The sequence below is a fragment of the Anoplophora glabripennis genome, unplaced genomic scaffold (assembly GCF_000390285.2).
Source record: "Anoplophora glabripennis isolate ALB-LARVAE unplaced genomic scaffold, Agla_2.0 scaffold418, whole genome shotgun sequence".
In the NCBI taxonomy this organism is placed as follows: domain Eukaryota; kingdom Metazoa; phylum Arthropoda; class Insecta; order Coleoptera; family Cerambycidae; genus Anoplophora; species Anoplophora glabripennis.
In genome coordinates, this window is record NW_019416647.1 from 211607 (window position 1) to 223509 (window position 11903).

Genomic DNA, 11903 nt, shown 5'->3' on the forward strand with positions numbered 1-11903 from the left:
ACTAATTATTTTTGTATAATTACGCAATCAACATATTAAATTGTTATTGTTGCCCAGCAAGAACCTCGAGGAGGTCTGAGCATGACTTGCCAAAAATCATTTTTTATTAACATCATAGTGATAATTTTTTAATTTGCTGTAAGCCTTCTACTAAAAATTGAAAGTAACGCGGCCCATTCAGATGTTCAGGTAGAAAATGCGGCCCAATTAAACGATCGCCATATACTCCTGCCCATACATTGACACCGAATCTCCTCTGAAAGCTAAACCGACGAGTAGTGTGCGGGTTTTCATCTGACCAAATGTGACTATTATGGCTGCAAAGATATTAGCTCTGTTTCACTTTAAATAAAATTTAATATTGTTACAAGTTAAGTTACAAAACCCCAAGAGTTCAAATAATTTAAATTTCATTTCATAACCATTTCAATTTCATTACAGAAATAATGACATAAAAACCAACACTCACTAGATAAATTATAAAGAGAGGGTGAAATGTATGTAGTATTTAAATATTGACTGTAAGTAATAGAAGATAAAAATACAATCGGACGGAGACAAATAAACAACTCGGTACGTGTTTCCGACCTAGGCTGACCTTCTATATATGGATGGATGCATGGATAAATCGCAGACCCACCAAACCCTATATCATTGTAATCGGTGAAAGTCTGTCTTTCTAAAAATGTTAAAATAAACAGGGCGATCCATTTAAAAAACTGCCGACATCGCCGTATTTCTAAAAATAAAGTAGATGTTGAAATCAAAGTACCTCATTGAAAATAATAAAAATACTACGAAACTTTTGTTAAAGGTATTTTTTTTAACCAAACTTATGGTTCATCCTGCACACAGGTGTTCCGACAAATTTACCCAACCCTGTATTGTACTTAATTTGTCATATTACGTATTTCCGTAAGATTCGATATGTATATTGTTTTACTAATTTTATCTTAGCTTCAAACGCGTAATAGTTATAAACAGTATTTCATTTTAGCTTGCCACTGCGATCCTACCGGTTCCCTCAGTAAACTATGCATCGCCAGTGGCGGATTTTGCAATTGCAAACCAAATGTTGTCGGAAGACGATGCGATCGCTGCGCACCGGGCACTTACGATTTCGGTCCGGAAGGGTGCAAATCTTGCGACTGTAACTCCATTGGATCTTTGGACAACTTCTGTAACGTCACGACAGGGCAATGTAAATGTCGAGCTAACACATACGGTAGAGAATGTGATCAGTGCCGTATAGGATTCTGGAGATTCCCCAACTGTGAACGGTGCGATTGCAACGGACATGCCGATACTTGCGAAGCGAAGACAGGCGTTTGCATTAATTGCAGAGACAACACGCAGGGAGACCACTGTGATTACTGTATCGATAGCTTCTATGGAGATCCTAGAATTAACGTCGACATTCCTTGCCGACCTTGCCCTTGTCCTGGACCCATAGGCTCCAATCATTCCTATGCGGAAAAGTGTACTCTAGACCCAACTACTAAAGACGTTATTTGTGAATGTCAAGAGGGATACGCAGGAGCTAGATGCGATGTTTGCTCGGATAACTACTTTGGAAATCCAGAAATACCTGGAGGAATTTGCCAAGCTTGCGACTGTAACGATAAAATCGATCTACTTGCGCCTGGAAATTGCGATCCGCACTCAGGAAAATGTTTGAAATGTCTCTTTGAAACGACAGGAGATCACTGTGAGATGTGCAGACAAGGATTCTTCAGGTTTTCCGAAGACAGAATGTGTGAAGAGTGTGTGTGTCACATTCTGGGCACAAACAGTTCCGCTGGACCTTGTGATCCATCGAGTGGGCAATGTCACTGTCTACCGAATGTCTCAGGACTGAGATGTGATGAGTGTATACCTAACCATTGGAAAATCGCTAGTGGAGAAGGTTGTGAAGCTTGTGACTGCGATCCACTAGGGTCCCTTAGTCCTCAATGTAACGAGGTAAGAGATATTACAATAATATTTCCACTATGGACGAAATATTCTTTCAGAGAACAAAATCTGGAAATATAATTATCCTGCCTTTGTTGTTAGCAAGAATGTTTTTCTAAATATACTTTTAACACTTTCTGTTCATCACTTTTGGGATTCTGTTTTTAGTGGAAACGTTATTTGCCATTTTGTTTGTGATTTTATGAAAATGTTTCTTTTTCATTCAATTCTAATCCCACCAACAAACGTTTTTCATATTTCCTCCAATAAAATACAGAGTGATTCCCATTTTATCCAAAGAAAATATGGAATGTACAGTGGATCCATGCAAATACTATAGTGTTAAAATAAAATAAAAAAGAGCCCATTCTTATTATTAAATTATTTAAAAATATGGACACTACATGCCACTGGAATTTGGTCGACTGTAATACCTGCTGTAGTACAATATACGCACAGTCAATTGGCATGTACAAAAAGTTTACTCACAAAAACGAAAATAATTTTACAAAGCATTAAATAAGTTATAAATAAAGCTGTCATAATTGGCGCACCAAAGGCGTCATCAACATAAAATAAAGTGAACAATAATTATAAGATTTTTGTAATTGTATCATTGTGAAACACGTAAATTGTTTTGCGCATCGTTGCCATAGGTTCCACAATCTGGATGGGATCCGTTATAGATCGCATCATCAGGTATGTTTGTACCCTTGTTTCAGCGAAACTTATTCGTGGCGGTAATAAAATATCTTAATCTGAAGAGAACGACCGTTCGACATCTACTGATGTAAAGTAATATTTCCATAATTAAATAATCTACTTCGAAGCTGGTCCGACATGGTAATTTCCATTCGGGGTTGTATTTATTCCAATATACATTTAAATGTTTTATTATTTACTTTATCAAGTAGTAGGTTACATGCAATTAGTATAAAGATTAAATCAAACATAAATTGAGTCTTCTCGTTTTCGCCAGTTTTTGTATACGTGTGAGTAGAATAGCTATGCCGATTCTGCTCCACAATTGGTGACTGGAGCAGAATCGGCATAGATTTCAGCCAGCTACGTCACAGCGGCTGACGTCTGCGCGGTAGAGGTTGATAACTATTCGTGTCGACTAGAAGTATCATTTATGTGCGGATCTATCATTAGTCGTATGGTTGATAATTTAAATAAAAGTCAAATACAAAAAGTTTTATCATTTATTTGTTCTTGTTCTTGCTTACTACAATTCTTATACAATGTAAAATGCTACAATACATTATTTGTCATCATAACCTAACCATTTGACAAAAACTTTATTTCCCTTTATTTGAATATGGTATCAAATCAATTAAACCAGCTTATATTAATTCATTCAGACCTTTTATTATGGTTCTACGTCTTCCGAATTTGATTCAAAGGAAAACAATGGATATAAGTATGTTCTAATCGTTATTAATTATTTTTCTAAATTCGTATGGGTAAAACCCTAGTAAGCAAATCAGCGGAAGATGTTACAATTGCACTGAATATGATATTACAACATTTTAAAAAAATTCGGAAAAATCTGCAAACTGACATTGGAAAGGAATCCTATAACGAGAATTTCAAGAAACTGATGAAAAATATAATATTAATCACTACAGTGTTTATAGTACGAAGAAGGCTTCGATTGTGGAACGTTCCATTAGAACTATAAAGAATATGCTTTGGCGTTTTTTTAGTTTAGGAGAAGAATATAAGTGGATACATGTTTTAGATAAAATTGTTGATAGATATAACAACACTGTCCATTCTACAACAAGGATGAAACCAATTAAAGTCAGCATATACTCATTTAAAAATGGCTGGTAAAATAACAAACTTTAAAGTAGGCGAGAATTAGCAAATATAGAGAAGCTTTTAAGAAAGGCTACACACCAAATTGTTCTAGCGAAATATTTATCACTAGCTTTTACCCGCGGCTTCGCTCGCATTGAAGCCATTAAATAAGTATCAGAGATCAAGGGTAAGGGTTAAAATCACGAATTAACCACAAAAATGACACCTAACCTGAAACAATAAATATAGAAAATCTTTCGTAAAAAATATTTATTTTTAATAAAAAGTATCCTATGCTACTTCTAATACCTCCAAGAATATGTGTACAAAGTTTCATGATGATCTTTTAAGTAGTTTTCGCGTGAAAGCGTAACAAACAAACTTTTTTTCACATTCACATTTATAATATTAGTAGGGATTAGGAAAATAAGATTAACGAATCCCACAACATATTTATTGCAGGATGAGAATGGTAAAGAAATAACAGGAGGCTTCTATGAACTGGAATTACAAAAAGTAAAACATTCTGACGCTCACTTAATAGAAAAGGTGTTACGAAAAAAGGGAAATAAAGTTTTTGTCAAATGGTTAGGTTACGATGACAAACATAATTCCTAGATTGATAAAAAAAATGTATTGTAGCATGTTATATTGTATAAGAATTGTAATAAACAAGAACAAGAACAAATAAATGATAAAACTTTCTGTATTTGATTTTTATTTAAATCACCAACCCTACGACTAATGATAGATCTGTACATAAATGATACTTCTAGTCGGCACGAACGGTTATCAATCTCTACCGCGCAGACGTCAGCCGCCGTTACGTGGCCGGCTGAAAGTTACGCCGATCCTGTTCCAGTCGCCATTTTGAATTGTTTAGCAGAATCGGCATAGCTCTTCTACTCATGTGTTGTGCACTGCTTAATAGTTATTACTTTATGTTTATTAATATTTATTTTAAACGTTTTTAGACATATACAAGTATATGTTGTTTATATTTCGTAAGTAAAAGAAAGTAGAAAAGTATTGTTCGTTATTTAACTTTCCCTATGACCCACATGCACTTGATATAACACGTGCTGAGTGCCTTGGACAAATTTCCTACTGATAAAGCTGTGATGCTGACCTGAATACATAATTTATTACTCCTTGCTTTTTTATTAATTTTATAAATAAAAATCAAACATTTAAACGAATGGAGCAGCTTAAATAGGTATTTTTAGAGCTCATTATTTTCCTTTAATTTCATAAAATTCTTTTCTATTCCATTAAATATATCTCTTGTTTTGTTTACCACCTGAATAGTTTTTATAGCTACTTACCGGTACTTCAGTATAGCATGAATTGTTTACTGTTTTTTACCACTAACTACGCTCAACATAATTACACACAATTATGCATCAAAAGACAACTAAAAACGTATAAGAAATCGTTCCATTACAGGGAAACTAAAACCGACAGCTAGGCAGCTCGCGTAGCTGACTGACGGCGCCAATGGCTAGCGGACCGATTGTGACAGTTCTAGTTATAAGTTTTATCACAGCTATTTTGTTTTAGCGAATCCGATTATTGCTTATATCGTTATTCATTCATACTATTGTTAAGTGTAACTAGAAAATATTAATTAATATTTGAATAAAGAAAAGATTAGAACCTGATGTTATGGATGTTCAACAGTTTGAACACCGACTTGTAAACGCGTTTGGGCATGGTTTGATGAACCAAGACAAATGTTCCTTCTCATTGATCTAGCAGTCAAATTAGTAGCTGTAATAAATATAAATCATCAATAGTTTCCACTTTAATATGATACACTTGATTGTTTAAATGTCCCCATAACAAAATTCGCAAGGGTTTAAATCAGGACACCAAAGCTACCATGCTACCGGTAATCCTCATTCAATCCAATGTTTCTTGAACTCCATAAGGTAATCTCGAACATGTTGTCAAATATGAGGGGATTTGTTGTTAATGAATCAATATTAATATTATTCATATCATTTTATGTAAACATAGTTTTATCTTTGTCTTTGTGTCTTTGAACACACACCAGGCCCCAAGCCGCATTTGTGGCCAGAGCTATCTCAGACGTAAACTTATTTGTATCGTTTTTTTATCCTGTGCACTATCGCTGATATAGATACAAGCAAGAAGACTTACACTGCTGCTGCATAAAAAATGCGTTTTTTGTTTTTCTTGTTATAGTATGACGGACAGTGCCAGTGCGAACAAGGATTTGGAGGCAGACAATGCAATGAGTGTATGCCAAGGTTCTACGGCGATCCCAAAGTGCAATGTTTACGTAAGCTATTAAATCATTATTTGCTTCAACTTAAAACGATAAACAATTTTTATTTTGCAGAATGCGAATGTGACCACCTAGGAGCAAGAACTGCTCAGTGCAACAGACAGACAGGAGCTTGTGTTTGTTTAGAAGGTGTTGGTGGTTATAAATGTGACCGTTGCGATAGAGGTTACATCGGAAATGTACCAGACTGCATAACTTGTGGCGAATGTTTCACTAACTGGGACAGGATATTACAAGAAACTAAAAGTAAACATCCCCTAATAAAAAAACATGTTCCCTATATTTAATTATGTTTTAGATCACACCTTAGATATTATAGAAAGAGCCAAGGATATTAAGAGTGAGGGTACGACAGGTGCTTATTCCAAAGAATTTGACGAAATGCAAGGTCAACTAGATGAAATCGAACAGTTGTTAAATAATACTGATGAAGTTGATACTGATTCTATAGAAGCAGATCTGCAAATATTACGAGACCGAATAAATAAAACAGAAAATGAAAAACTAATCAAACTGGACGACCAGTTAGACGATAATAAGCAAGTAATATTACTGAAGGAGGTTAAACTGAATTCATTAAATGACACCTTAAATGACTTGAAGAGGAAAATTAACGACTTGAGAAACAACGGCACCAAACTACAAGAAGCTAACGTGCAAGGAGCTTTGACTCTTATTCACAATGCAAAAGAAAAAGCTGACCATGCTGCTCAAAAAGCTGATCATTCTCAGGTTTAGTTCAGCCAATCAAAACGCATAACCATATATTTATATTAATCGAATTTTAGGAAGACGTCAAATATGCCGATACGCAGTGTAAAGCAACAGAAACCTTCATAAACAACACTGAAAAAGCATACAAAAAACAATCCGAGGACAATGAAAAGGAGCTACAGAATATTTCGGAAAAGATAAATGAATTAAACAATCAAATTCCGGAGTTAAATCACTTAGTATGCGATGGTACTGGGGTTCCCTGTGATTCCATATGTGGTGGGGCAGGGTGTCAAAGCTGTGGTAACTCGATTTCCTGCGAGAATGGCGCCAAGCAACAAGCCGAGACGGCCATTATTAATGCCAACAACACAGAAATCGCTTTGAGGAACAAAGAGACATTGGCTAATGATTTCATAAGGAATGTAAGTTATTTTAATATTATTTACAATAATATACAGAGTGGCACAAAAGTATGGAAACCCCTGAATAACTCGTCAGGAGTGCATTTCCTTGAAAAATGATAAATACAAAAGTTTTAGGATTTGTCCCCGGCTATTCAATGGCCCCCTTGTATTCGACCTTGACCTTTACCTTCAAGGTCAAAATTGATTTTTCAAATGGGAACCCCTATTTTTTATTGCGGATTTGGAAAGAGCAGGAAATTTTACGTCCAAGTATGACCTTGACCATATCCTTGACCACGACCGTCAAGGTCACTCCAAGGTCAAAGTTTTTTGCCAACAGGAACCGCTACTTTTATTGCGGATTCGTCAAGGTCGTAGTCGAGGTCGCATTTGAAGATAAAATTTAAGCTCGTTGCAAATGCAGAATAAAAACTAGCGGTTCGTATTGAAAAAACAACCTTGACCTTGGAATGACCTTAGAGACCATGGTCAAGGTCGTAGTTAAGGCCATGGCCGAGGTAATAATTTGAACGTAAAGTTTCATGCATTTTCCAAATCCGTAATAAAAGAGCGGTTTCTGTTGAAAAAACAATTTTGACCTTGGAGTGACCTTGAAGGTCGTTGTCAAGAATATGGTCAAGGTCATACTTGGACGTAAAATTTCCTGCTCTTTCCAAATCCGCAATAAAAAAATAGGGGTTCCCATATGAAAAAACAATGTTGACCTTGAAATGACCTTGAAGGTCAAGGTCGAATACAAGGGCGCCATTGAATAGCCAGGGAAAAATCCTAAAACTTTTGTATTTATCATTTTTCAAGAAAATGCACTCCTGACGAGTTATTTAGGGGTTTCCATACTTTTGTGATATCCTGTATAAAATAAGTAGTATTTACCAGTTCCTCACCGGCTTTTCCACTGCGGTTAGTTCAAATGGATTGAATTGTATGTTTAGGGCATATTAAGAAATTGAAAAATTTCTTTATTCTGGGGAAAACGCACTATAATCCCAAAAAAACTGAACTGCAGTAAAATTGTCAGCGGTAAAAGTTTCCATTGTTACATTTTAGCATCACTGTCTTATATAACATATTCAAACTTGCTAGCCAAGCCTCTAAACTAAACTAACTACAAAACAATTATTATTTATTAAGATTTTGATGATTTATGTAAAATAACTTCTACTATTGTAAAATATTGTACTTTAAACGAAAATTTGGTTTTCAGGTGTCGCAAATTAATACTAACGATACTCGAAAACTTGCTCAAGAGACTTTTGACAAAATATTGGACGAGCTAACCAAGGCCAATAACTCATTGAAGGAATTGACGGATATGAGAAATGAAATGCGTGATTTCTTGGGGCAAAATAACACTAAACCGGAAGATATCAGAAAATTAGCTGAGCAGGTATTTAAAGTATTTTTGACAACATTAACATTTGTATAATAAAAATTCCGTTGTAGGTTCTTAAAAAGAACGTACACAAAACTCCAGAAGAAGTTAAAGAACTGGCTGATAATATCAAGAATGCCGTGGAACGTCTTACAAACACCGATTATATAATTAAAGCCACAAAAGATGATTTAGCAAAAGTAAATCAATTGAAGGAACACGCTAAATACGCTAAGTAAAAACGATAAAAGTAATATTTTATAAAAATAATTCTAACCTTATTTACTTGTTTTCAGGTCCAATGCAACAAAATTGTTAAAAGAAGCAGAAGATGTGAATGATTCTTTAAATAAAACACAAGACGCACAAATGGAAGCAGAAACGGCAATTCAACAAGCTTGGGAAGATTATAGGACTGTGGAAAATATATTAAACCAGGTAGGAACATTATTTGCTTTCTTAACTATACATATAGAGTTTCATGACGAACGGTATGCACCGTAATGGTAGAGACAATCTGGTCAAAATTTGTGGACCTATGAATTTTCGCTAAACTTATAAGATATGTTCGTTAAATAATGTTGGTTATTGTATTCTTTATTTGGAGAGACATCCGTTGCAGATGATAAATATTGTAAATATCTCTTAGTAGGCAGAAGTAAAAATTTATGTAACATAGCGATTGAATATGTATCATAAATGCTGTTATGACTGTGGAAGCAGAACATTTTCTTTTTAAGGTGGTCATTTGAACTATCTGATCTACAACAATATCAAGTTGATTGGAATATTTAAAAGTTTCGTTAATGTGAGAAATTGAAACAGCTTCTTTCAACAAAATCAAAGCCTGTTTTAGCAATGTAACTGATTTAATTTGTAAATAAGTAATTTTAAATTTGTTTGATAAATTCTGTAGCTGCGAAAATCTGACAATTTTCATGTCGTACGGTAAAATCCGGTTTAAATAGTTTTTCAGTTTTTATTATCTCACTAGAATGAAAATGCAACTCACATACTCCAGAATATTTGGTAGGTGTTTAGTTGTCTCTACGAATCGCTCTAAGCCACTTTCTTTTTTTTGTCACTTTCACGACACGGCTATGTAATTGTAGGTTAGAATTAAGAAATTAGGAGAACAAACAAGAACTCCAACCGTAAATTATACTACTTTAACTTAAAGTAGTTAAAATAACACGACCGATAACTTATTAGCGTACTAGCGTATAGCAGGCGACTGTCAAATACGCCTATAACAGCTATAAGCCTGGGGACCAGTCTACGACCATGTTGCCACTTCCTCTCATTTGGCGGTTTGTAGATGTAGAAGGCTGTGGTTATATAACAGTTTTTTTAACAGTAACAACTGTAAAAATTTCTCTGAATATTCTGATGAATTATCTTCGTCTCCTAGATTGATAACGATAGGTTCCACAGTAACGTCAATTAAATTATCGAGTTCCCACATTTTCTCCTCTTCTTTTTGTACATGATGTATACATCTTTGCCAGTTATCTGCAGTTACTCGTCCCAAGGAATTTTTTAACAAAATTTCCACGTCACTTAATTTAAACGTCGTAATATTTCGCGCTACATCTCCTTTTACCTGCGCCCAGACTAATTCGATTGGGTTAAGTTCACAGTGATAAGGTGGTAACCGTAGTACCGTTATTTGGCGATTTGTTGCCATTTCATCGATAACATATTTTTTCTGATCTTTATTAAGATTGACAAGTGTCAAAAGTTCCTTTTTCACCATATTTGTTTCAAAAGAAATGTTTTTTCCGGATAACCATTGAATTATATCGGCTTTCCTCCAAGCAGTCGTAGGCGTCCGCTCGGTCTGCCGTGAATGGTAACTGGCATTATCCATGACAATTACAGACCCCGGAGGAATAAGATCCAACATGTGTAAAATACTCTTCGATAATATCTGCGTTCATGTCTTCGCGATAGTCACCTGTATTTTTAGATTCAAATAAAAGTAAACCGCCATCTACAAAACCACTGGCACTACCTATATGTGTCACTATTAATCTTCGCCCTTTACCTGAAGGTGCCTTGAACCCTGTTGAAAGTCCATCCAAAAATGCTTGTCGAAAACTTTTTACATTTTTATCTTGCCATACTTTTGTTACAGTATATCCCTCGTTGACCCAAGTTTCGTCTAGATAATAAATATTCCTCCCTTCGTCACGGAATTAGCATTAGTGTTACCCGATAATTACCTGAAACGAAATATTACCACGCCCATGGCCGGTTCTTATCTCGAGGTTTTATTACTCTATTTCATTTCCAAACAGACTATAGGCAAGCATATTTATTTATTTATAAAGAAATACTTTATCACAGAAACTGTAATTTAATATTTGTTATTGCTTTAAATAATCTTGGTACAAAATCAGTTGGGTAACTTGAAAAATTGCTTTCATGTCTGTTTTTACCTGGGATGCTGCATCATGAATAAGACATTAACGGAAATTCTGGGGGATAACTTGGGTTATTTGGGATATTAATATTTTGTACGTCCAATTGAACCAGTGATATATTTATAGATTGGCAACGATACCGAAGCCGCTCAGAGTACAACAGGAAGTATCGATAAGCACATACACCTCCTTAAAGACAAATTGACAGATCTTCAAAGAAACATCACCGATAACGGTATCTTTGCTAACCGGGTGATAGAGGAGTCTGTTAATATCGTCACCAACTCTCAGAAGGCACGAGATGACTCTGGGGTGTTGGAAAAGAAATATAAAACTGCCAGAAAAGAATTGGAAAAGAAATTGAATTATGTTAAAACTACCAAAGAACGCGCCAATGATTTATTTACTAAAGCTCTGAATTTGGTTGCGAAAGTAACTACAACGCAGGACAGCATCCAAAAGTTGGAAGACAGCAACCAAGGTGACGAACTAGATTCGCTTGAGAAACAGTTACAAGCATTGATTAAACGGATGAACGAATACACTGCCAGTTTGGAGAAGAGTGTGTACCATTACAAAACTTGCAATACCTAATTCGTGTAAGTATTTTATTTGAAAAAATGTTAGTTTTTGATAAAAGATTATACTTCAGAAGATAAGTGTACTTATACATATATATTTTTTACTGATTATCATTTTTGTTGCTGTGATTTCAATGATTTTGAAAAGATCTGTTTACCTAAGGCAATTACTTTACCTCTCAAAGGGACATTTTTGCGAATGGAACATGCGTTATTTTTTAAATGTGTATATAAAATGCTTTATAAATTAAATATGATTGTGCATCATCATTAATATCACAAACGTAATTGTGTAAATAAATAATTTATTTT

The 11903-nt window shown here is 34.8% G+C and overlaps 1 protein-coding gene across 2 annotated transcripts in view; it reads left to right on the top strand.

Moving 5' to 3' along the window:
• Nucleotides 1-11903, top strand: part of LOC108910087 (laminin subunit beta-1) — a 91411-nt gene extending 79508 nt beyond the window's left edge. For both annotated transcript variants that reach the window (XM_023455161.1, XM_023455160.1), the window contains exons 10-18: nt 998-1962; nt 5968-6064; nt 6125-6316; nt 6369-6802; nt 6859-7209; nt 8417-8599; nt 8656-8819; nt 8881-9022; nt 11137-11903. In XM_023455161.1, coding sequence (XP_023310929.1) covers nt 998-1962; nt 5968-6064; nt 6125-6316; nt 6369-6802; nt 6859-7209; nt 8417-8599; nt 8656-8819; nt 8881-9022; nt 11137-11604 — 2996 coding nt within the window. In that variant the 3' untranslated portion in view covers nt 11605-11903. The remainder of the gene's footprint in view (nt 1-997; nt 1963-5967; nt 6065-6124; nt 6317-6368; nt 6803-6858; nt 7210-8416; nt 8600-8655; nt 8820-8880; nt 9023-11136) is intronic.